Source organism: Poecilia formosa, unplaced genomic scaffold, assembly GCF_000485575.1.
Source record: "Poecilia formosa unplaced genomic scaffold, Poecilia_formosa-5.1.2 Scaffold183, whole genome shotgun sequence".
Classification (NCBI taxonomy): domain Eukaryota; kingdom Metazoa; phylum Chordata; class Actinopteri; order Cyprinodontiformes; family Poeciliidae; genus Poecilia; species Poecilia formosa.
The window spans coordinates 770,489-792,894 of record NW_006800122.1 but is presented as its reverse complement, the minus strand read 5'-3'; the positions used below and the strand labels follow the sequence as shown (position 1 = coordinate 792,894).

At 40.9% G+C, this 22,406-nt stretch overlaps 2 protein-coding genes across 3 annotated transcripts; both read right to left on the bottom strand.

Annotated features, from left to right (window-relative positions):
* Positions 1 to 235: 235 nt before the first annotated feature.
* Positions 236 to 10,789, bottom strand: cabp2b (calcium binding protein 2b). 2 transcript variants are annotated; one of them, XM_016678456.1, is made up of 7 exons: positions 10,709 to 10,789; positions 9,506 to 9,787; positions 2,035 to 2,065; positions 1,820 to 1,954; positions 1,454 to 1,563; positions 635 to 782; positions 236 to 562 (listed from the first exon to the last, which is right to left on the bottom strand). In XM_016678456.1, the coding sequence occupies exons 1-7, from the start codon at positions 10,787 to 10,789 to the stop codon at positions 537 to 539; spliced, it is 813 nt and encodes a 270-aa protein (XP_016533942.1). In that variant the 3' UTR covers positions 236 to 536. The 2 variants fall into 2 exon arrangements, with proteins under 2 accessions (XP_016533942.1, XP_016533943.1); XM_016678457.1 differs by lacking the exons at positions 9,506 to 9,787; positions 10,709 to 10,789 and adding an exon at positions 4,956 to 5,560 and having other exon boundaries at positions 537 to 562.
* Positions 10,790 to 15,553: 4,764 nt separating this feature from the next.
* On the bottom strand, positions 15,554 to 21,871 carry LOC103147464 (zinc-binding protein A33-like). Its single transcript, XM_007565821.2, has 6 exons — positions 21,104 to 21,871; positions 20,461 to 20,556; positions 18,841 to 19,074; positions 18,702 to 18,724; positions 18,193 to 18,308; positions 15,554 to 17,320 (listed from the first exon to the last, which is right to left on the bottom strand). The coding sequence occupies exons 1-6, from the start codon at positions 21,620 to 21,622 to the stop codon at positions 16,755 to 16,757; spliced, it is 1,554 nt and encodes a 517-aa protein (XP_007565883.1). The 5' UTR covers positions 21,623 to 21,871; the 3' UTR covers positions 15,554 to 16,754.
* Between the last annotated feature and the right edge of the window lie 535 nt (positions 21,872 to 22,406).

Sequence of the window (22,406 nt, the reverse complement as noted above, 5' to 3'; positions counted from 1 at the left end):
AATTCTTATGCTCTATAAAATACAAATCCAGTTTATTATTTTATTTGTTTTCTTTTTCCTTCTTGTCTTTCTGTAATGGACCTTTCATAAAACATGTTTCAGTTTCAGTCAACCCACGACAAAAATGCTAAATCGAGACGTTTTGAAACAATATTTAGTCTCTACAAGGTGTTTTCTCATGTTTCTTCCCCATTTGGTCACTATAAATATAAATAAAGCTCAGTGTTCCATGTACTGGCTTCTCTTTGTCCATTTTTATTCATTATTAAAATCTGCATTTTTTTACATTTTTACAAACATTACACTCAAAAACCAACCACTCACATATAAAAATATGTTAAAAAACAGGAAATCATAATTGTTTTTCTTCTGTGAAACTGATATGTATTGCACTGCTTTTCATATTCTTTCATTCGCCTTTGTTATATCTTTTCCTGTTTCACTATTTAATATAAAAATATATATATTTATCACAATAAAAATAAAGTTCACTGCAGTACTGTGTTTCCTTTTCCTGCGTGGGGCAGCTGGGCTGCTCAGCGAGACATCATCCGCACAAACTCTGAGAAGACGAAAACAGAGAAACGAATGTAAACATGGATGCTGAAATAGTCGTGTCGAAATTCTCTCTTACCCTCAAAGTCCACCTGGCCGTCTCCGTTGAGGTCGACGTCCTTTAGGATCTCACTGATCTCTCTGTTGGTCACTTGTTCGCCCATCAGCTTCTTCATGGCTTCACGCAGCTCCGTCAAACTGATCTGACCGTCGCCGTCGGAGTCAAACTGCAGCACAGACAGGAAGACAAATGTGACAAAAAGCTCAGCATTCTGGGGGAAGGAAGAGTAAATTCCTGATCCTGATTTCCTGTTTCCTCGCGTCACTGTTATATTACAGCCAACTGCAAAATAAGCAAAGCGGATGGCCCTTTGTTGCTTTCCAAACACTTTTCTGTCATCACATTTTCAAATGTATTAATGTGAAAATGGTAAAGGGAACTAAAAAAATTAAATAAAACTGCAATGACAGATGATTACAAATAAATGATTAATGTTTTTATTTTTTTATAAATGAGAATAAAATTGTTATTTTGTCCTAGCAATTTTTTTAAAAAACATATGCATACTGCACTGATTGCATCCATCGCATTTTTTGAATTTTTGAAATTGATTCTTATTAATCAGATTTACCGTCAGACTTTGATTAGGCCACTTCAGAACCTTCTTTGTTTTAAATTAGTAAACTTTTTTTTTAATTGACTCTTTAAATGATGGATTTTTGGATGTTGTTGTGTATAAGTTTAGTTCCAGCAGCAACAGGTGAGACACATGCTGTGTCTCACCTGCTAGAATGATGCAATACTAGAGATATTGCATCATTCAATATCTCTAGTACCAGTGGCTTCATTTCTTTATGTTTGTAATAATAATAATTATAGTTTTCTATCTATCTGAACCTCTTTGAATGCATCTCGTAGCTCTTTGACTCCGATCATGTCCGCTGTCTCTGCCAGCAGCTTCGGTCCCATCAGCTCCACAAAATCCTCAAAGTCAATCTTGCCTCCACCTGAAACACACAAACACACAGTCAAATACGAACTGTTCCCTCGCTCGTTGTTACAGACTAATCCACATAAAATCCAACATATTTTCTCACACAGTGGCTGGTTCGGAGAAAATTAGATCTCTGATCGAGTTAAATTGATAAGCTACATTTCTTTGTGACGCCCTTTCTTCCTTCCAGTTTCCTCCCCGTATCAAGAACCACCTGGTGTCATACATGTTTCATTTCTCTATGATTTGCGTTCAGTCGCTCCACTCACTGATCTGCTGGCTCAGTTCGATGAGCTCCATCTCGGTGGGCATGTATCCCATCGTCCTCATGCACTCCCCCAGGTCTCTGTGACTGATGTAGCCTTTCTTGTTCTTGTCAAACTCCACAAACGCCATGCGGAGCTCTGATCACGAACGGAAAACATTTTTTTACTCGGAGGCATTAAAATAAGTTGAGGTTTGGCTTGATTTGCTGTCGTCTCACCTTCAAGCTCCTCTGGTCTCAGCTCTCTGTCCTGTTGGAGAGAAAAGTTTCAGGAACTCTAAGATCATTTGGTAAATCGGAGAGACAAAGCTGCATCAAAAAAATTAAATAAAATAAAAATAATAAAAAATTTGCACAAAAGAAATCACACGTCAGCTTACTAAACAGAGATGAAATGAAGCTGAACACAACATGATGCGTTTTTATGGGTTGAAATTTCAACTGTTTCATTTGCAGAACCAAAATGAGTTCACTGTTACATTCATTTGATTAAATAATAGTTAAAAATGCCATTTTTTACTTTTAGTTTCACACACCAGGCTAAACTAATCCCACCTCCCCTCTACTGACTCCTGTGATTCTGGAACGAGAACTAGTCATTGGAAATTCATCAGAGGGACTTTACATATTCAAGACTAAAATTTAGCCAAAAATGTCTCATTGAATCTGTTAGAGTGGAGATTATGAAGGCCATCACAGTTTACCAACTGGATTTAGATCTGGACTTTGACTGGGCCGTTCTGTGAGGTTGGGGTCACTGTCAGGCTGTTAGCTTTCAGTCTTTTTAGGGAACAGCCTGTTATTTAGCATTATCTGTCTTCCTTTCAACTCCCACCAGCTTGGTACAGAAATGCGTTACCACAGCATGATGCTGCCACTGTTATGTTTTACAAAGACGATGGTGTGTTAGGGTGTTTTCTTAAAATGAGTGGTTGCGTTGGATTTTTTTTTAATTTTTTTTTTTACAAATGACAGTAGTACATTATCCTGTTCACAGCTTCATTTAAAAAGCTTTTGATGATTTCAGCACATGTCCTCCATTTACAGAGTTCAAAAAACTTGAACTTTTGGTTAATTGGTGTATTTGGTTTCCTAGAAGTGTGTGTGCGTGTGTGTGTGTCTGTGTGTGTGTGTGTGTGTGTGTGCGTCTGTGTGCATAGTTGTTTGTCCTGTCTGTGTGTCTCTATGTTGCCCAATAGGTTGGTGCCATTAAGTGGCTTTTACACAATAGAAGATATAGATGGATTGATTTATTGCCATGTCATATTTGACGTTTAAAAGATAACCCAGAAAAATTATAACTTCTAATAAGTGCCATCAATACATCCAAAAACTCTCAGTTTAAGGAGATGTTTTAAAATTTTCGGAGTTTCCAGCCAGATAATTTAAGATGTTTTTGCTCTCTTATCCAGACCTAATTTGTTTTATCGCCCACTCGTCTCAGTTGGAAAACAACACTCTGGCCTGTGCCAGATTTTAAGCGACAAGCTTCGCAAATCCCGCTCGATAATTTTCCATTAAAGCCAGTAATCAATCCCTCCGAGCGTGTTGCTGATTGTCTGACCTGGGCCTGTGTGATGAAGGGAGGAGGGTGATGAAGGGCCCAGACATGGGGATGAAAGCCGACAGTGGAAAAGCTTAGCGAAGAGGACACAGAGCGCTGCCTGTTACATACGAGCGTCTGAACAAAGCCCTGTTTTAGGAAGACGCAGGCCAGGCCTACGATGTTGTGCAGAACTTCGTAGTTCTTCATCAGCGACCTGAAGGAGTCCTTGAACGTCTTGTCCTCCGTATCCTGATTCTCCTCGTCCTCCGGCTGCCGCAGACCCTGCTGGCCCCTCGGCCTGCGCCGCAGGGTCCCATGCATGGCTTTCTTATAGAGACACAGCAGGCTGTTAGATCACAGCTCTCACTGCCACAAAAACCTGAGTAATCTCTTTAAGGAAACAAGGTTTGGACCCGTGTTTTCTGAGCCCGCAGACATGAGTCCGAATGGGACTTTAAGCATTACGTTATATAAGATCCTCAGTGTTTCACAGAAATCCTAGCTCACATTTACGTCAGGTTTTATTCTGCAAAATATGTCAGAGGGCATTTTGATGCTTGTCTTTTTGTCTCCAGCCTGCTGAAATTCTATTAGTCAGAAGATATTTTTGATTTTCATCTTACACGTAACGTCTTCAGATCAATGCAAAAAGCGTTTTCAAATGGTGATTACGACCTTATTTGTAAAATAAAGGAAATAACTTAAAGAGAGTCTGTTTGACAACATGAAGCAGAATAAAAGGCCTGAAAAAGCACCACGCTCTGATCCAGAGGAAACTGAGACGTCACCGACATCTGAAAGATGCCCAGATATAAGGAGATGTTTTAAAATTTAATTTAAAAAATAATAATAAAACAAATCATATGATGGATTCAGATTTCAATAAGGAGAAAATAAATTGAGGAGAAAATACCAGCGTTCTTTACTTATTACACTATCCTAATCTTGTAGGAAAATAAAAGAATATTGTTTATCGCATTTTCTGGGATGTTAAATCAAAGTTAAATTGTGTTGTATCTTGAAACTTCTAGTTTTTTTACCGGACAGAAAACAAAATCAAATCTGGAGATTTGATTTTGTTTTCTGAAGGAGGCTGTGCTTTATGTTCTTAACTTAATTAGAAGTATTGCACAAATGGGAAATGGCTGTAAAATCATTATATGCGATAAATTACAACATGATTCCACGAGGCTCTTTTGACAAATTAAAACAGGCTCTCAAAAAATAACAAACTTTCAAGCAGGCACTAAAAACACTTTCTTTTATCAAACTTAAATTTATGAGTTTGATATGTTTTTTTTTGTTTGTTTGTTAATATTATAAACATACGATTGCATTTTAAATTGACATTAATTGGAAAATCACCCAAATTAAATAATAAAGTCTTTAAAATATCAGTCAGTGTGTAACTGATCTCTACATTTGCTTTACTTTATGAATCGAGTTACTGAAATAAGTGAAGTTTTCACTAATATTTTATTTCATTCAATATTAATAAAAGGAAATAAATACATTTTCACCAAAAATAACAAATAAATAAATAAATAAATAAATAAATAAAACAGTTATCCAGCAGAGAACAAGTTCCTCCTACCTTCCGGAGTTTGGTTTTCATTGATGTTTTCTGTGCAGTTTCCCATCACCAAAACTCCAGATAAAAAACTTCCTCCCTGCAGCTGCCTTCCCCGGTCCTCTCCTTTATTTTTCTAATATGTTGCTCAGATGAAATCCATGCATGAGTTCCCACCAAACAACAAGCTAACTCAATAAAGCCCACCGAACCCTGCAGTTGTTGACGGAGCATCTCACTATTCCTCCTCCCACTGGGTTTCTAACCCACCCATCCAACAACCCCTCCTCTGCTTTCTCTTTCTCTGTTGCCTTTGGGCCACGATTCAAACGGGTTCAGGGAGGAGAGTTCAAGAGGAAGAGCTGGGAGACCACAAACACACAGGCGTTAATCCCCATGTCTGATTAAAAAGGCATAAAAAAGGGAACGAAGAAGAGAAGGACAAACGAGGCAGAGTCCAAGTGAGTGTCCTACTAGATGCTTTATGCTATGAAAGGCCTTTTAAGTTAAGTTTGAATTTCACTTTGCTTGACTTGACTTAAAATACAGTCATTAAAAATGCAAAAGATTATTGGGAAGGAACTGTGAAAACTAGTAGTGTGAAGAAATGTTGGTGAAAGAGAGAAGAGAGAATGATGGTGAGGCACCGACTTCATTATAACCGGATTTACAAATCTAGACCCCCTGCATGTTATTGTTTACATAAGGAAATTTCGCGCATGCGTAGAATGCTGGAGGGCAAAAAGGCTATTCTTTAACATGTGATGCTTAGCCGCGCCGCAGAATAATGCTGTTATCTCAATCAAACTTAGACATCTAGATATTATTAATTTCGTGCTGTGCTTAACAGCAAAGTGAGAAACTGTTAATGTACAACTCAAAAACACGTCTTTCTCGCTCTCTGTATCAGCGCAGCTACTATATGGCTAGCTCCATAGACATAATATAAGTAACAATATATAAGCTGTTACTGTCTCTTACTCTGCAGTTGTGGAGTCACAATGTCTGGGTTCATGAGCGCCCCCAGCGATGAGGCAAGAGAACTGCTTGCCTCACCTTGAATCTGTTCTCTGCGGTTTCTGATCGCTCCTCAGCACACGAAACACGTTACACACACAGTTAGCGACAATAAAAACACAGTACATTAAATACATAAGCTAAATTATGGAAAATCAGTTCATACATTAAATGTTTTTAACCATTTTATTGCCGGCGTACAGACAGGAGGAGCATGCTCTCAGAATGGCAGCCAGTGTAGTTAGCGAGAGGTTGCGCAATCCGAGGTGAGGCTCAGCTCGCTGCTGCCTCACCGGCTTCGCTTCCAAGCGTTTGAATGGGAAAATGCGAAAATTCAGCGATTTTGAAGAAACAAATAATCAGACTTGATTAAATTAAATGAAAAAAATAGGTACTTTATAGTAAAAACCACAGGGTGAAAATATCTTTATAAATAAATATTATTTTTCCATGATGACGACCGCACGTCACTGCTCAAACCTCAATGTTTGTATTTCGTGGCTCGGATCAACAGTAACTGAGCTCATCATACATGCTTTTGATTTTCTTTCGTGCAAAATGGAAAGTGTTGCACGTATATTTTATTTATTTATTTTATTTTTTATTTTGCTTTCTAGAGACTGAAATTGTTGACAAATCTTATGTTCACAGAAGCTCAAACTCATAATTTAGCTCTTCTTTATTTACTCTGCTTCACTGTTTCTACTGAAGTAAGTCATCCCCGCTGCGTGATGCTGCCTGGCAGTATTGTGTATCAGTTTGTTAGTGGAGGCTGTGTGTAGTCTAAGTGTTAGTTTTGTTCATTAGTTTAGTTCGGGTGTTCTGGTGTTTCCTCCATTCCCTGCATGGATTGTTGCTCACTGCAAACAGGATTTTTTAATGATTTCATTTAAACGATGGCTTTCTTTTTGACTCTCTTCCTTAAATTCTTGAGTTGTGGAGTTTAAGTCTAATATTTGTCCTGTCAACAGATTCTCCCACCTGAGCTGTGGACCTCTGCAGCTCCTCCAAGGTAACCACAGACCTCTCAGCTTCGTGCCACCCCCTCTAGCATTGCAGGTTTACATCTGTGTCATATTTTGTTTCGTACTACATATTAAAAAGTGCTTCCTGAAATGTCCAAATGTTTTTTTGGATGCAGTCATCTCAATGAGTTCCTGAATAAATCTTGCATAAACTAAAACATACTTCAGCCTTTCTCACCTCTCTGTCCTACCATTGATAATAGGGGAATTGCTGCTCTTTAAATATTTATATGGACGCTAATCCTACTTGTCAGCACTGCTGAGTTTTTCTATCATCTAAATTATTCCCAACAGAACCGACACCAACAGCTGCAACTGAAGATCCTCGGCACCGCCGACCAGATTAATTACCAGCCTGGTTCTCTCCTGCTGCTCTCACTGATCACTCCGCTAGAACCTCTCAGTAGGTGAGCGTGTGTGTTTGTTTACGTCCCGGGGTTTGTGTACATTTTGTTCGCTTGTTTCAGAGCTGACGGTCACGTCAGCAGCCGCTGGGTGGGTCAACAACCCGGTACGAGAACAAGACTCTGACATGGTGTCATGGGTTATATGAGCGATCTGAGGTAACACGACTCCGTCCTTTGCTTTGTGTGTGTGAGGGTGGGGCGTGTACTGATCTGGTGTTAGATGTACATCAGCTGGTTTTAAGCATCTTCAACCAATAAGGACGGAAACATTAGAGGATGGAAGACAGGAAGTTTATCTTCAGATATACATAAAAATTTTGATATATTTTGGTATATATTTCTTTTGGTAGCACCATTTCCTTCGTCCCACAGTCGAAAAACATGAAGTTTAATTGGTCTCTCTGATTTATTCTAAGATAGGAGTGTGTGGTACAATGCTATGTTACTCTGTGATGGACTGACGACCTGTCCAGGGTTTACCCCACCTTTCGCCCAATGGCCACTGGAAATAGACACCAGCTGCATTGTGATCATGCAAAGATGAGCGGGATGGATGGATGGATGGATGGATGGATGGATGGATGGATGGATGGATGGATGGATGGATGGATGTGGGGCCGAAGCAATTATTGAAATAATTGTCAGCTAATTTAGAAATCGATTAATCAGTAAAAGAAGTATGCAGACTTAAAAAAGCCAATTTGAACAACACAGTCAGGGTAGAAATTAAGTTATTAAGTCAAAACTGCACAAAAATATATTGATTTTGCATTTAGGATAAAAAAAAATCCCTGTTTTTAAAAATGTGCCAAACTCCTCAAGTAACCTGGTTTTAGTTAAAAAAAGAAAGAAAAGGAACTGATATGAATGAATGAGAAATGAACGGATGGATGCTCTGCTACCTACTTGTACAAATGAACTGCATAGCTTTGTATTGGTCATGTAACAAACATAAAAGGCAGAAATAAATAAATTAAGATTAATTTCTAAAAAAAAATACAGCTTTCAAATAAACAAAGAAATTGTAAAATTTTCTTCTAAAATATTACAATTCCTTCAACCCATCCCATTCATAAAGCTCAGGGAACCTTCTCTGAGATTTTAATGTGTTTAAACTAATAAAGTAATGTGACGTCTCCTTTTTTTAGTGAGACATTTTAAAGAGATGCCGGGTTTGTGCGAGCCATCTGCTTCCCTCCGTTTCATTATGTGGGGGCCGAGGGTCTGTGGTTGTCCTCCCTAAGCCTTCATGTAATGAAGCACTGACTGATCCAATCTTCGGCTTCGCTCTGTTCTCTTCTCTCCAGACTTCCCCGACTTCTGTCTCCCACTCACTCAGCAGATTTCTTCTTTTTTTGGATCACTTGCATCACCACTCACATCGCAAGTTTTTTTTGTTTTTTTTTTCCCTTGCCTTATGTACGACTTCCTGCTGCGAACCTCACCGTCAGAGTTTTTCTGACGTGGTCAGGTGGATGCGACTCCGTCTGCGTGGTTGCAGAGAAACGTCTGAGGGAGTGAGCTCAGGTCAGGGGTCAACTTCAGCTCGGTGGTATTTCCACACACTTTCCCACATCGTGGTGGTTTGACTGAGCCGTGACGGATGTCTGCCATAATCCTGCGTCTCCTGTGTCTCCTTTTGACCATCTGGGTGTTGGGACGTGATGTGATACTGAGCTTATAAGACGACACCAGAGACAGCGAGCTCATCGGCTGTATCTGTTACGGGTTAAGCTTTACCGATGTTCTCCAACATGGAGGAACTTAAGTTCTCTCTGTCGGCGTCCTTAGCTCCGGTTCTGTTTGTTAGTACAGCCCAAAATTTCTACTCAAGGTTTTTGGGTTAAATAAAATGATATTTACTCTGTTTTGGCTCTGAAAGCTTTGACTGGGTGGGATCAGAGATCAGGAGCAAACTTGGGTCATGTTGGGTTTTTAAACTTGAACTGGGGGAGTTGGGTTTCAATCAGGTTAAAAGCGAGACATTCGATAAGCTGAAGAACTTGATGCAGGACCANACACACACACACACACACACACACACACACACACACACACACACAAATACACACAGAGCCACACTCAACACTTCACAGAAACGCACACCGACGTTTTCCCGTCCTACCTGTCCGAACACTGAGTTCACGATGGGCAGCAGGTCAGCAGAGTCTTCCTCCACCTCTCTCTCCTCGCTGGTCCTGCGAGGTCCCTCCAGCATCTCCTCCAGCTGCTCCTCCAGCGCCTCGCTGTCCTCGGCCGCCTCGGCCGCCATTGTCTGGGGCGCCTGTCTGGATCTCTGACGCTGCGGAGGCACATGGGTGGCGCCCTGACCCTCAGCGATGAGCATGCCCTGCTCGATGCTTCGCCTCTTCTGCCTCTCCATCTTCCTCTTGATCGCGGCCTGAACCTGGATGGGGTTAAGCAAAGGATTAGGCAGACGATAAACTCTCCCAGAAGTTATTACGATAAGCAATTATATTGTTTCGGATAGCGTCACGTAACGGTGGTATACTGATGCAAGTACACACTCTCTCAAATATTAGTAAACCTTAATTTCTAGCTAATGTTTAACACTGGAACTGGAAGACGTTTTAAATATCCCCAATAAATCAACAAAACACCATAAACAACAACGAACATGGATATTTAAGTCTCGGTAAACAAAATAGTGCTTTGAAAAAGGAGCTAGTTGAGACCAATGCACTAGTCATTCACAGAAAGAGAGAGACAGAGAGAGAGAGAAACCACAATGCAAATGGAAATTATTGTTTTAATTTATCATGCGATTAATTGATTTACTGCTTATTGTGACAGGCTTAGAAAGAAAGAGTTAAAACGTGTTATTTCTTCTGGTTGAAGGAAATAAACGTGACATTCGTATGACAGGAAAGTCGGCAGCTTAGAGCAGCTCGCTTTGTAAAGACTACTTCAAGAAATGAATGAATCTTCAATCTCAAGTGAACAGATAAAGAACTCTAACCGACTGACTGCACTAAATAACAAGAATATACACTGGAAAAAGGGTTTAAGTTGGAGCTCAGTTTATGTCAAAACTGTAGCAATTTTTTTAAAGCTCAAAGCATCATTCAACATTTCCTCTGTATAAAAATGCAACTTTTCACAAAATGTATTCCAACGCTTGCTGCGATGAGAATGCACTGAGTACAGTACACACGTCATCTAAATATTAAAAGTCAAAAGCTTAGTTTTCGTTTTTCTCCTGGCAGAGAGAAGAGAGCAACACACACACGCACACACACACACTCACACACATACACACACACACACAAGCTGAGACGAGTCGAAAACCCAGATCCCGCTCACAGACCTGCTTTGCGCTCCTCTCCTGCGGTGCGCTCATTGATCCACCGCCTCCTCCGGCGGACGGCTCTCGAATGAGCATGAACATCTCTCTGTGACAGGCGCAGACGCGCAGACACCACGCTCTCTCCTTCCTCCCCCTCCCTCGCCCTCTCTCTTCCCTTCACTTCTCTGCTCTGCACCACGGCGGCTTGGTTTTTATGTCAGCTTGCTTCTTGAAAATAAAAATCCTCCCAAACTCTGCTAAATAAAAGTGAACTTGTCAGATTGTGCTTTAAGAAAATGTTCCAACATTCTCTACTTTTGAGGTACAAAAAAAAAACAAACAAAAAAAAACTGAATCATAAAATGAAACCAGAGTAGAATCAGAGCTCAGTTCTTCCTTTCTTCTGCTTTTCTGCTCCTTGTGTTTCCTCTGCCTGTTTTCCTGATGCTTCTGTCCATTTCTGTCTTCTGATGAGCTCAGGTGAGGAGGTTTTATTATCATCTGTTGTCTTGGCTCTGGGATTGAGTTCCTGCACCTCTGCCCCCTGATAGCTATCTGCTGATCCTTTAGGCGACACTCTATACCTCCTGAACTTTACCTTCCTTGTGTTATCTACCTCTAAAATGTCGACCTCTGTCTCTCCTTTCCTTCCTCCCCCTTTTTTTCCACCCTTTCTCCTTCATCACAGGTAAACTGCACTCTTCTCCTGTCATCAGAGGATGTGCTTCTGTCCTTATATATATATCTCTTCTAATCCTCTCCATGCATCTCCTTCCGAGTCCTTTCTGTTGCAACACAGATTGGATTCTTATTTTATTTCTCCCCATCGCTGTAAGAGAAGGAGGACGCTTGGAGAGACGCAACAGCCTCAGCTGCTGTGCAATGATGAAAAGCTAAAAACGCATCACCTCTGCGTTGCTCTTGCATGTATAATCCCATCCATCGAGCATGGCTGAGCTCACACACACACACACACACACACACACACACACACACACACACACACAGGTAGACGTCTATTTTTAGCCGTGCACTCACGCAGCCTGATAGACGTTTTATTGTTGCTTTTTGGCTCATCCTGGAGAGCTGCGAACGGCTTTGTATTGTTTGTCCCGAAGGAACTAATTCCCCTAAAAGCATCAGATTTCCATAAATAAAATGACCCATTTCTCGTCTGCAGGTGTTCGACGGCTCAGATCTCACCTTTGATCCCTTTTTTACCCTCAGACATCACCTTCTGTTAACCTGCATTAAACACTGATAATGTATAGCTCTCCATTTGCTAGTGTGGTTTCCATAGGTCCATTTGACTCCGTCTCCCAGCTGCCTTCTTGCCCCTTTTAGCCCCCCTTTCTCATTGGTTATTGATAAAAGGGTCAGGGACCGATTCCCGAGGAAGAAGATCCATTACCTGGCTGAGGCTTTGAAACAGTGGGTCGTAAAATATAGGAGCAGATGAGCCGCGATAAAGTGAAAGGACTTTTGGTCATTTGTCCTCTGTTATTAGTCTATTTTCACCTGAATCTGCAACCGAGCCGCTTTCAAGCAAGGCGAAGCAGCTGAGCTACTTGGAGTAATTTAGAGGTGAAGGATTGTGTTTCTGCCTATTATAATATCTTATTGCACATCATCGCTCTATACTTAATGTATAGGCCGACGGCACAGATAAGTTTTATTCACGTCAGACTAATTCTCATGACTTATTTCTCGGTAACAGTAGTCACAGATTCCTGAATGTCCCAGCTGGCAGAAGCTCACTCATTAACCTTGCTTAAGTAGATGGTGAAAAAGGAACAAGTTGGTATCTGTGACAGGTAACCACCAACACGGTCAGGGCACAGCTAATCAAGTGATTATCCAGCGCTGCTGTCGCTCGCACACTCAGCTGCTCGTCTCACAGTTTTCAAACCTTTTAAATGATTCATATCCATACCTTCAGCATAAATTAATATCTTTTCTGTATCTTTTTAAGATGCCTTGAAAACGTTTTTTTTTTTTTGTCACTTTACAACCCTAAACCTCTGGGGATGCCCTGTCATCCCATCCTTTATTATTTGAAAAGTCATCCTGGTCTTTTCCCAGCCTTCTTTGTGAAACAGCTGAAGCTCAGTGTTGGATATTTGGCTCCATTCATCTAAAACTGTGAAAAGTTTTACTGTTATTCTGAAAGAGGTTTTGGACTTTAGACGTTATTGCCCCAAAGAGGAAATTGTTTTACACAAAACAATTTGTGTAAAACATGGGAATATCGCCTGAATTCCCATCACCAGGGAGACGACGATGCACAGCATGAGACAAAACTTGACACAAGATACAACATAGAAAGATAAAGCAAAGCCTGCGCCAAATTGAAAAGCAGACCCACAGCATGATGCTGCTGCCACAATGTAATAATAAATGAATAAGTAAATGCAAGGACGGTGTGTGTTCAGACTGAAGTGAAGTGTTGGTTTTCTCCATCCATCCATCCATTTTCTGAACACCCTTGTCCCTCAGGGGGGTTGGGAGGGGTGCTGGTGCCTATCTCCAGCTAACGTTCCGGGCGAGAGGCGGGGTACATCCTGGACAGGTCGCCAGTCTGTCGCAGACTGTTTTCTCCATTTGTGGAAAACTTTAAACATTTCCCCCTTGTGTCTTTCTGTCATTGCTGGTGTTTTTGCCTCTTCTGTCCTGCTGGTTTGGTTTTATGACCAAACATAACTTTAAACTTCTCTATATGATCTATATGATGCACTTTTGAAGGCTTCAGAAGACACTTGAGTTTATTTGTCTTTTAATTAGGGGATTTCCTGATGCAGTTGGTTGTGCTGGATTTTACTCAATCATTGCAAAGGGAACAGAAAACACAGGGTTGTCTATCAAGTGCTTCTTACAATTACTCAACAGGTTTTTGCGTTGTGTTTCCACTCTCGTTTTTATTTTGTATCTCCAACTCTTTGGCCTCTGCCATCACCCTAATTTTCATCTCCCTCCACAGATTCCCTAAGTGGTTTAAGATTATTCTCGTTCCTTATTTCTCCGTGACAATAGTCACTGACACCGAGTTTCTCAGTTGGCACAAAGAGACTCATTAACCTTCTTTAAGCGGACAAAGACAAACAAACACCTGGTGTCTGTGACAAGTTAACACCTGACGCAGCCAGGCCAGCTAATCAAATGACTTATCAGCGCAACTCATCTGAAATTTCAATTGTTTGATATCATGTTTAATAATATAAAGCCATTGCTAAAGATTAAAAGAGATTTTAAGACTTTTGTGACTTTTAAAAACAATAAAACTCCAAATGGGTGCACACATTTCAGATGAGAAAATAAACACCTGTAAGCATACTGAAGCTGCGTGTCCAAATGATAAATAAAAACAAAAAGATGCCATTAGGTACCATTTGTTGATTTATTTGGACTCAGGAAGTTAGAAGAGACTTTGGTTTCTCATTGATCTGCAGAAGCAGATATCCACACAGCAAAAATCAGCAGGACAGCAGAACCAACAATCCTAACACGGACTTTTAGTTCTTGATGTAGTTTAATTGAGAAACTACATCAAGAACCAGTAGGTCACCAGTAGGCTTGTGACCTACTGGTGACCTGCTGGTTGGGGAGCGCACTTGGATGCTGAGGAGGTTGTTCTGCTTTCTAAACTGTGATTAAATGAGGGACACGCCTGACGGGTGCAGAATGTTTTCTTTCCTTGTTTGTTTTTAGTTTTTGCAGGTTTAGCATTTGATGTAGATGGGGTCATTAAATGAAACATTTATTTATAAACTAATATATTACTAAGCTGAAGAGTCCAACCGTTTTCCTAATAGAGTTAATTCAACACTTTTTCAAATATTCAAATTTTAAATACTTGCGTTTCAACGACTTTCCGGACAGGAAGCGGGTCGGATCAGATTAACTTCAGCACTCACCTTTGAAATCCTAGGTTAATGTCTGGTTATAAACAGCATCGAGAGGTTTATTTGTTTCAGACTAATTCTCATTACTTATTTCTTTGTAACAGTAGTCCCAGATTATTGAATTTCTCTGTTGGCACAAAGAAACTCATTAACCTTGCTTAAGTAGACAGTGACAGAGGAACACCGGGGTGTCTGTGACAAGTAAACACCAAACTCCTGTGCAGCCAGGACAGTTAATCAAATGATTGATGTGATGCTCAGCCTCTTTCAGAATGCATTTCCCTGTTCTCTTGTGTTGTTTATACCATTAATATTTTTGGAAATTCTTGTGTTTTGTCCTTGTTTTATTTTATCTAGGAAGATTTGACCTCTATGAGAATACTGGCTTATTCTTGAGGAAAAACTATAGAGTAATAGATCTTAACTCGAACATTTGCTCTGTGTGAATTCCAGTCCAAGAAACTTTGACCTGTTTCTCTGAAGCATACTGCTACTGCTGCAGGTTTGGTGGGTTTACCTTCTTGAACTGGTTGCTTCAAGTGCTTCCAGCTGGATTAAAGTCTGGACTTTGCATCAAGAATTTTGAACATAAAACTTAGATCTTTTACCGTCTGTGCCCAGATGATTTATGAGTTCATGGTCATAATTTTGACACAAGTTGGAGTCTCTGTTAGGATGTAATTAACATAGATTTTGGTGTTTTTCCTCAGAATGGGCTTGATTTAAAAGGAGCAAAATAATAATAATAAAAAGAAACTACCACCGCTGTGGTTCATGGACAGTAATAAGCTTCGTAATAGTATTTTTTTTTACAAATATAATAAGGAAGAAAACGAACAGAAAAAAAATCACTTTTTGATTCTATGCATGCGCTCTAAAACTGAAGTACAGAAAGCTCTTTAAACAAAATGCTGCGTCCAATGGTGTTAATTTTGGCTGCCTCTAGTGGAAGAAGTAATAACAAAAATTCAAATGTTAATTTAATGGCAAATTTACAACCTCACAACATACACACAGTTAATGTTTTTAGAGCCTCAAAACAAGTAAAATTAAGTTAAATGTAGTTAGGAGATAAGTGTTGGTCAAATGTAAGATGGTGACAATTGTACATCTTATGACTGCATCCTAAAAATCAAAACCTTTGCTCATAAAAACCAAACTGGATTTTTAAAAAATTAAATAGTCCTGAATATTTCATATTTTTGTGTCATAGTGTGTTTATAGTGAAATTTAAAGAAATATTTTAAAAGAATTCAATTGAAATCTTAAGCCTTTGCCCTCAGAAAATAAATGTTTTTCAGGCGACAAATATTGCTGTTCCATTTGCACACACACGGATAAATTCAGTCCGTGTTTTCTACAGTCAGAAAATTAACAAAACAGTTGATCCTATCCAAAAACCTGAATCAATAAAAAAAAAAGAAGAAGCAGGTTTTATTCTAAAAATAAAAAATAGGCAGCGTATTTGTATTTTTGTGTATTTTTCAGCAACGGTGACCCAGTTATGCAGGACTCAAAGTAAGTAAGTCAATCCTATTTGGGGGATTTATTTAAATGGATAAACTGTGTCGGCTGCGTGTTTTATTTGTCTGCATGTGCAGGTGAAGTTCCACTCTGTTCTGCATGTATTTCTACGTGAGGCAGAACCGATGTGGGTCCTAAACAGGAAAAGTGTACATGACACTCCAGATATTGCAAAAACAAAGACAGAAACAGCATGAAGTGAGGTGTTAGTATATCATTAAACAGTTTGCAGAAAAGGGAGCACAGAAAGGAAGGCTAAAAAACAAATCAAAAGTGTAGGAATGGGTTTTGTCCATCACATCTGGTGTTTCAAGCTGCCTAATGCAGGTTTGCACTGGGCGTTACTGACATCAGCTGACTAAAGTAATGCTATGCAACCATGAATCTTCAGAGTTCAGATCAGGTTTTAGCTACTCAGATCATATTTGTTAAGCCAGCACCTCAGTGACTGAATTAGATCTTTGCATGGGGTTTGTTAGGTGCTAAAGTGCCATTTATGTTCATTGTTGGTTTCCTCTCCGGTCATTCAGGAGTTAAATTGCTCGACAAGGTCAGAGTCATGCAGACAGGAGTTCTTTGTCAGGCAGACGCGTGAATGATCATGAGACGAGTCCATAACGGTCCGTAGCAGGAATCTCCCGCGTCTAACCCCAATGTGGCGTTACGATGGTGAGAGGCTCTCGGTTCTGACCGTTGATGATTGGCCAGGGGTTAAAGTAAGGGAACACGGCTTCTTTAAAGTCCGCATCGTAGAAGGTGAAGAGGTGGCTCATCTCTGCAGCGTCGTAAAAAGACACCTCGCCTCGTCTGTAGTCCAGAAAGACCCCCACCCTCTTGGGGGGTTTGGAGGGAAATATTAAGGTGTCGTCTGCGTCGGTGCACGCTTCGTACTCGCTGGTGCCGTCGTTTTTATATCGACGGACCAGAGTCCAGAAGCCGTCGTCTGGGCAAAGGCTGATCTCATCCTTCCTGTTGACGGAGGCTTTGGCTACGCCCAGACCCCACGCCTTCTTGTTGCCCACCTCCACCTCCCAGTAATGTCTGCCTGAGGAATACGCCTCAGAGCCGAGCACGATGTTGTAGCGGGTGAAGCGCTCCGGATTGTTGGGGAGGTTGGATTGGATTTTCCCCACCTGGACGCTGGTGTGACAGGGAGACACCCACAGGCAGGGGTAGGCTGTGTGTGGGTCAAGGGTCACCGCTGAGACAGCTGGGAGGACACAGGAGAGAAAGATCAACATGAATACAGAGAAGAAACTGGACCATAAAATCTTTAACTCAATAACGGCAAAGAAATGAGACGATATTCAACATTATTTGTAACAACGCAGAGAGAAAAATGCTAAAGTCTTTTAAAGGCTCCACTGAGTTTCTCCACTGAATGAGGGCTCCAGAAACATGGGCCAGAATAAATTTTACAAATAAAGAATATAAAATTAGTGGCATGTATTTGTTTTGAACCCTATGAATTCAAAACTTTGTAGAACCACATTTTGCTAAAATAACAACTAGGTTTGTCTCTATCAGCTTCATACATTGAAACCAAAAATAAAAAAAACAGCATCTGAAAACATCAACTTTCAAGTCTTGCCACATATTCTCAATTTGATTTAACACACATGACTAAGATTTGACCTAAAGCTTTCTGTCTTAGGAGGGAAGTAGTAAAATTTGTTTTGGTGGTTTGCGGCGCAAGTCTCTTTATTTTCAGATGATGGATTGCAGAACTCAGAGATGTTTTAAATTCAGAATATTCAGGATGTATTCAATATGTGCAACACACTTTTCAGATTTTTATTGGTTTTATTAGTTTATAAAACTAAAATATGTTTCTTTTATTTCAGTTCAGAAACCCCTAATGTTACTCCATCACATAAAATCCCAATAAAATGAACTAAAATATGTTGAGTTTATTTTGAAAAAAAAAAAAAAAAAAAAAAAAAAAACTAACTAAAAAATAAAAAACTGTCAGGGGTATGACTATTTTTGCAGGGCACAACAAATAAACTTATTTTTATTTCAAGTGGTGATTCCTTCACTATGTGTGCTGTCTATGGAGCACGGACAGACAGGAGCTCTTACCCGGCTGAAAGATGGAGCTCATCTTCCTCCAGGTCCTGTACTGCAGGGGTCCCAGATATTCTCCTGACTTCAGATCCACACTGACCTCTGGGGGGCGCTCAAACAAACTCTCAGCCCTAGAGGGGGAAACGGGTACAACATAGTGTTGATAAAAACCACACTGCTGACTTTAGAAATCTTTAAGAAGCAAGTTTTACGACATGCATACATACTTTATTCTATGTAACGTCAGTTACTGATAAAACAACACCTTTGGCGCAACAAACACCCTTAGATCAGGTCTTTCTGCCTGCTGCTACTCATCTGTGACGGAGCTGAGTCACACCACCGCAATCATGCCCTGACATCCTGTTACGGCTCGACTCACGGGTGATTACGAAACATTACGCCATTACCTTGTGACATTCATCGGGATAACGGTCACATGGAGGTAAAGAAGATGTGACCTATAATTCTGTCTTACATCTGTGATGTTGAAATGTTTTGGTCAGGATTAAAGAAACACCCACCCTCCAATGAAATCTTTGATTCCCTGAAAAAAGAACAGAACCAGTTGTTACAAAACACCGTGTCGAAACCTGAAGACTGATACAATCTTTGGCATCACTCATAACCAAACTTCTCTCTTCTGTCCCTGTATCTACTCACCTTGAGCTGTTCTGGATTTTCCTGCTCTCTCAGTTTGAGGCGAAGCTTTTCCGCTGTGGTCTCCAGCTGGCTGATTTGCTCTGTGGCCCGTGTGAGAGCCTCCTCCAGCTGGTTGAGCTTCTCTTCTTTCTCCTTCTGCAGCTTCTCCTTTATGCTCTCCTCTTCGTGAAGCAGGAACTCCCTCAGACGGCCAAACTCGGCGGTGACCAGCTCCTCCAGGTCTCCCGCTCGCCCCTGAATCACATCGAAGACCGCGGTCACTGAGAGCAGAGACTCGAGTTTCATCGGGAAGCTAAGAAAGTTTCTGGACAAATCATTTTGAGCGAAGCTTTGCTTTTAATCCAAAAAACAAACAAACAAAAAATAAAATAAAACAAAACTGTCCATAAAGATGATTAAAAGTACTATATTTTAAAGAAAAGCTCTTTTGTCTAAATTGTGCAGCAAAAAATGAAATGTGAAATTTAACTCAGACTTTAAAACTTGATGTTTTCTGTCGTTCTCATTTTCACAATTACAAATTTCAGGGTTACAATCAGTTTTTCATTTCAAAATATATAGAGTTACTCATGTCAACTTGACGTTTTAGCATGTTTGCTGCTAAATGTATGAATGAAAAGGCACAATGTTCTGAAAAAGCCAGAAAAGGTTTTTTAAAAAAAAAAGTTTTCCTTGTCATCTTTCAAAATATCATCCAGTTTAACAAAAACAACTTAATATAAACGCAGCGGAAATATGAGTCATATATCCATCTAGAGATAAAGAAAACAAGCAAAACCATATTTTCATTCTTTTCACTAAAACATGCAGCTACTATACACAATATAGCATCTAGTTCAGTTTTCTTCCGCTAAACCTGCTGTACATAAACAGTATAATTAGAAAAAATCAAACGTATAACTTTTGGAAACAAAGTGTCAATGCGATTCACTGGAAAAGCAATCAGCTGTAAAATCAAACTCTGCTAAAACCCAAACATTGCACTAAGTGTTTGTGATTGCGGTCGGTCTGGCAGAGGCTCGTCAGTCATGCGCTTCCGTCACTTTCTGAAAAGAAACACAGAAACAGAAACGTGCAGGAAGAGGCAGGAAAACGTACTAACTTCCGCTCCGTTTTGCTCATCCACATCCTGCCATAGTGACAGAAACCAAGAAGTGAAAATCTGTGAATGTGCACATAAAGTGGGTCAAACAGACAGTAGAGACAGGAAGAGAAAACAGTTTGTAAAGCTATCAACTGCTGCAGAAAGCAACCCCACGCAGCAAAACTCACATATCTCTCACGCACACATGGACTCGCTGTCTCCCTCTGTATTTGCACATAGTGAACATTTCTGTGTGCCTGAATACAGAGGGCGTGAGGAAGACAAACAGGACTTGCCATTACTTCTCTGTTGGTGCATTTAAGGTTGGACCTCGGCGTGAGAGTCATCACGTTCAAGCAAGGCCGGGTAACAACCTGTTGTGTCACCACCTGTCATCGTTAGTCATCATCCAGTCTGGTCTGACAGACAGCTGGAAAGGAGCAGGAACGCAGGTGGATGACCCCAAACTCTCTGGAATAATCTCTGACCTGGCAGTCTGGGTGTAAAGTTAACAGAAGAGAGCAGCTTTTTAGTACCTTAATGAGGAGGATCTTGTCGTTGGTCTGTTTCTGGAACAATGTGGCCTCCTCTGTTTGCACCTGAACTCTCTCCAAAGCCACATCCAGCTTATCCTGTTTGGACAGAAATAAAAGAGAAATATTGTCAAGAAGCCAGAGAGACAAACTTGATTATTGAAAGGTAATCCAATCTGCATTTTGCACAGGGAGCATCCAAACTCGAATTGGACTCATATGATGCCTCACACACACCTCAGCTGAGCATTTCGGTGTACAAAAAGATGATTTAGCACCAGAAAAACAAACAAAAAGAAAAAAACAACAACAAAAAAACAGAAACACACAAGAAGGATTATGTTTGCGGGAGAGTTGGAAAAGTTCACAGGTGTCTGCTGAATTCCAGGAAGATATGTCGTCTGGGCAAACAGGGAGTGTGCTTTCAAAACCAACCTGCCATGCTGCACTCCCTCTGTTAATGTTTGTGCAAACACAGCCAGTAAATCACTTCCTGACTGGATCTCTGTGTTTCATCTTGTTTATCCAGTTGTCATGATGCTTAGTTAAAGCCCCATGGTGCCATTTGTATAATAGTTTATAAATAGTTTGCTCTGGGGAGGATGTGGGCAAGGGGGGGGGAAAAAAAAAAAGGAGAAAGGCCTACCCTGTAGTTTTCAAAGGCCTCTGTGATCGGGATGACGTTGTGGGTCTTGTGGTCCCGGGACATGCCGCACACCAAGCAGATAGGCAGCTGGTCGTCCTCACAGTACAGCTTGAGCTTCTCCTCATGCTCCTCGCACATGTCCAGAACCAGGTGAGGCCAGTGCCCGATGGAGGAGACCACGCTGCTCATGCTGGAGCCCGGCTCTCGTTCCTCGGGCATCTCCAGGGGCCCCTCGGGGTCCCACTCGGGCGTCCCCGAGGCTGCGTCCATCACCCGGGCTCTGCGCACGCTGTCCACGACGTTGCACAGCAGCGAGTTGGGCCGCAGTTTGCGCGCACACGACTTCCTACACTTCGGACAGCTGGAAAGCTCGTCCGCTTTCGCTTCCCAGCACTGGATGATGCACACCTGGCAGAAGTGGTGTCCGCACTCGAGGATCACGGGGTCGCGGAACAGCTCCAGACACACCGGGCAGGTGAGCTCCGACTGTAGCTCCTCAAGCGCGTTGGACTCCGCCATTCTCCGCCGCGCTCATAGTTTTCCCGAAGAGAAACTCTGTGGCAAGCGGAGACCAGACTTATCTTCCGTTTCTAGCTGAGAAAGGGAGTGGCCTGGAGCTGACAGCAGAGCTTGTGTTTTCAAGAAGATGACGGAAGGCGTGCTGAAACAGGCTCGGAGCCGCTGCGCAATGGGCAGGTTCAATCACGAGGCGCACGACTGTAGCCCACAGCGGTTTGAGAGGATTTCTAAGAAAGATTGAAAAAAAAAAAAAAAAGGAAAGGCAAACTGAAAAGAAATTATTTCTGAGCCAAAAACATCAAGAGTCATCCGGCACAAGGCATGAGCGAACAAATATATGTTAGCCCGTGAGGGGCCTCCCATAAATCCTCAACACAGACTATAAATCTAAACCTTTTATTAAAACTCGGCTTACTGTTAAGTTTAATTTGATGTTTTCACCACAGCTGAATTAAAAGAGCCTACAGTTTTTTGTTTTATTTTAATTTAGTATGTAAAAGAATTGGCGATTTTTTTTAATTGTTGTGTTAGCATACAGTGTTTCATCATTTTCTTTGTCTTTAAGCTCAGTTTGTTCACATCTGCATCTCAGCAAATAATGACCAATTATCAGCAATTGCTTTTAAGCTCAGCCACATAAACTTTGCTCTGTCTCCTGGATCCAACAGGAAGGATTGAAGTGAATCATCACCATGGTTGTTGTTCTCTCGGCTGCTTTCTGGCAAAAGGCTCAGCAGCTTCAAATGCAGAACAACCAGATTCCACACCAGCTTCGTCCCTCATA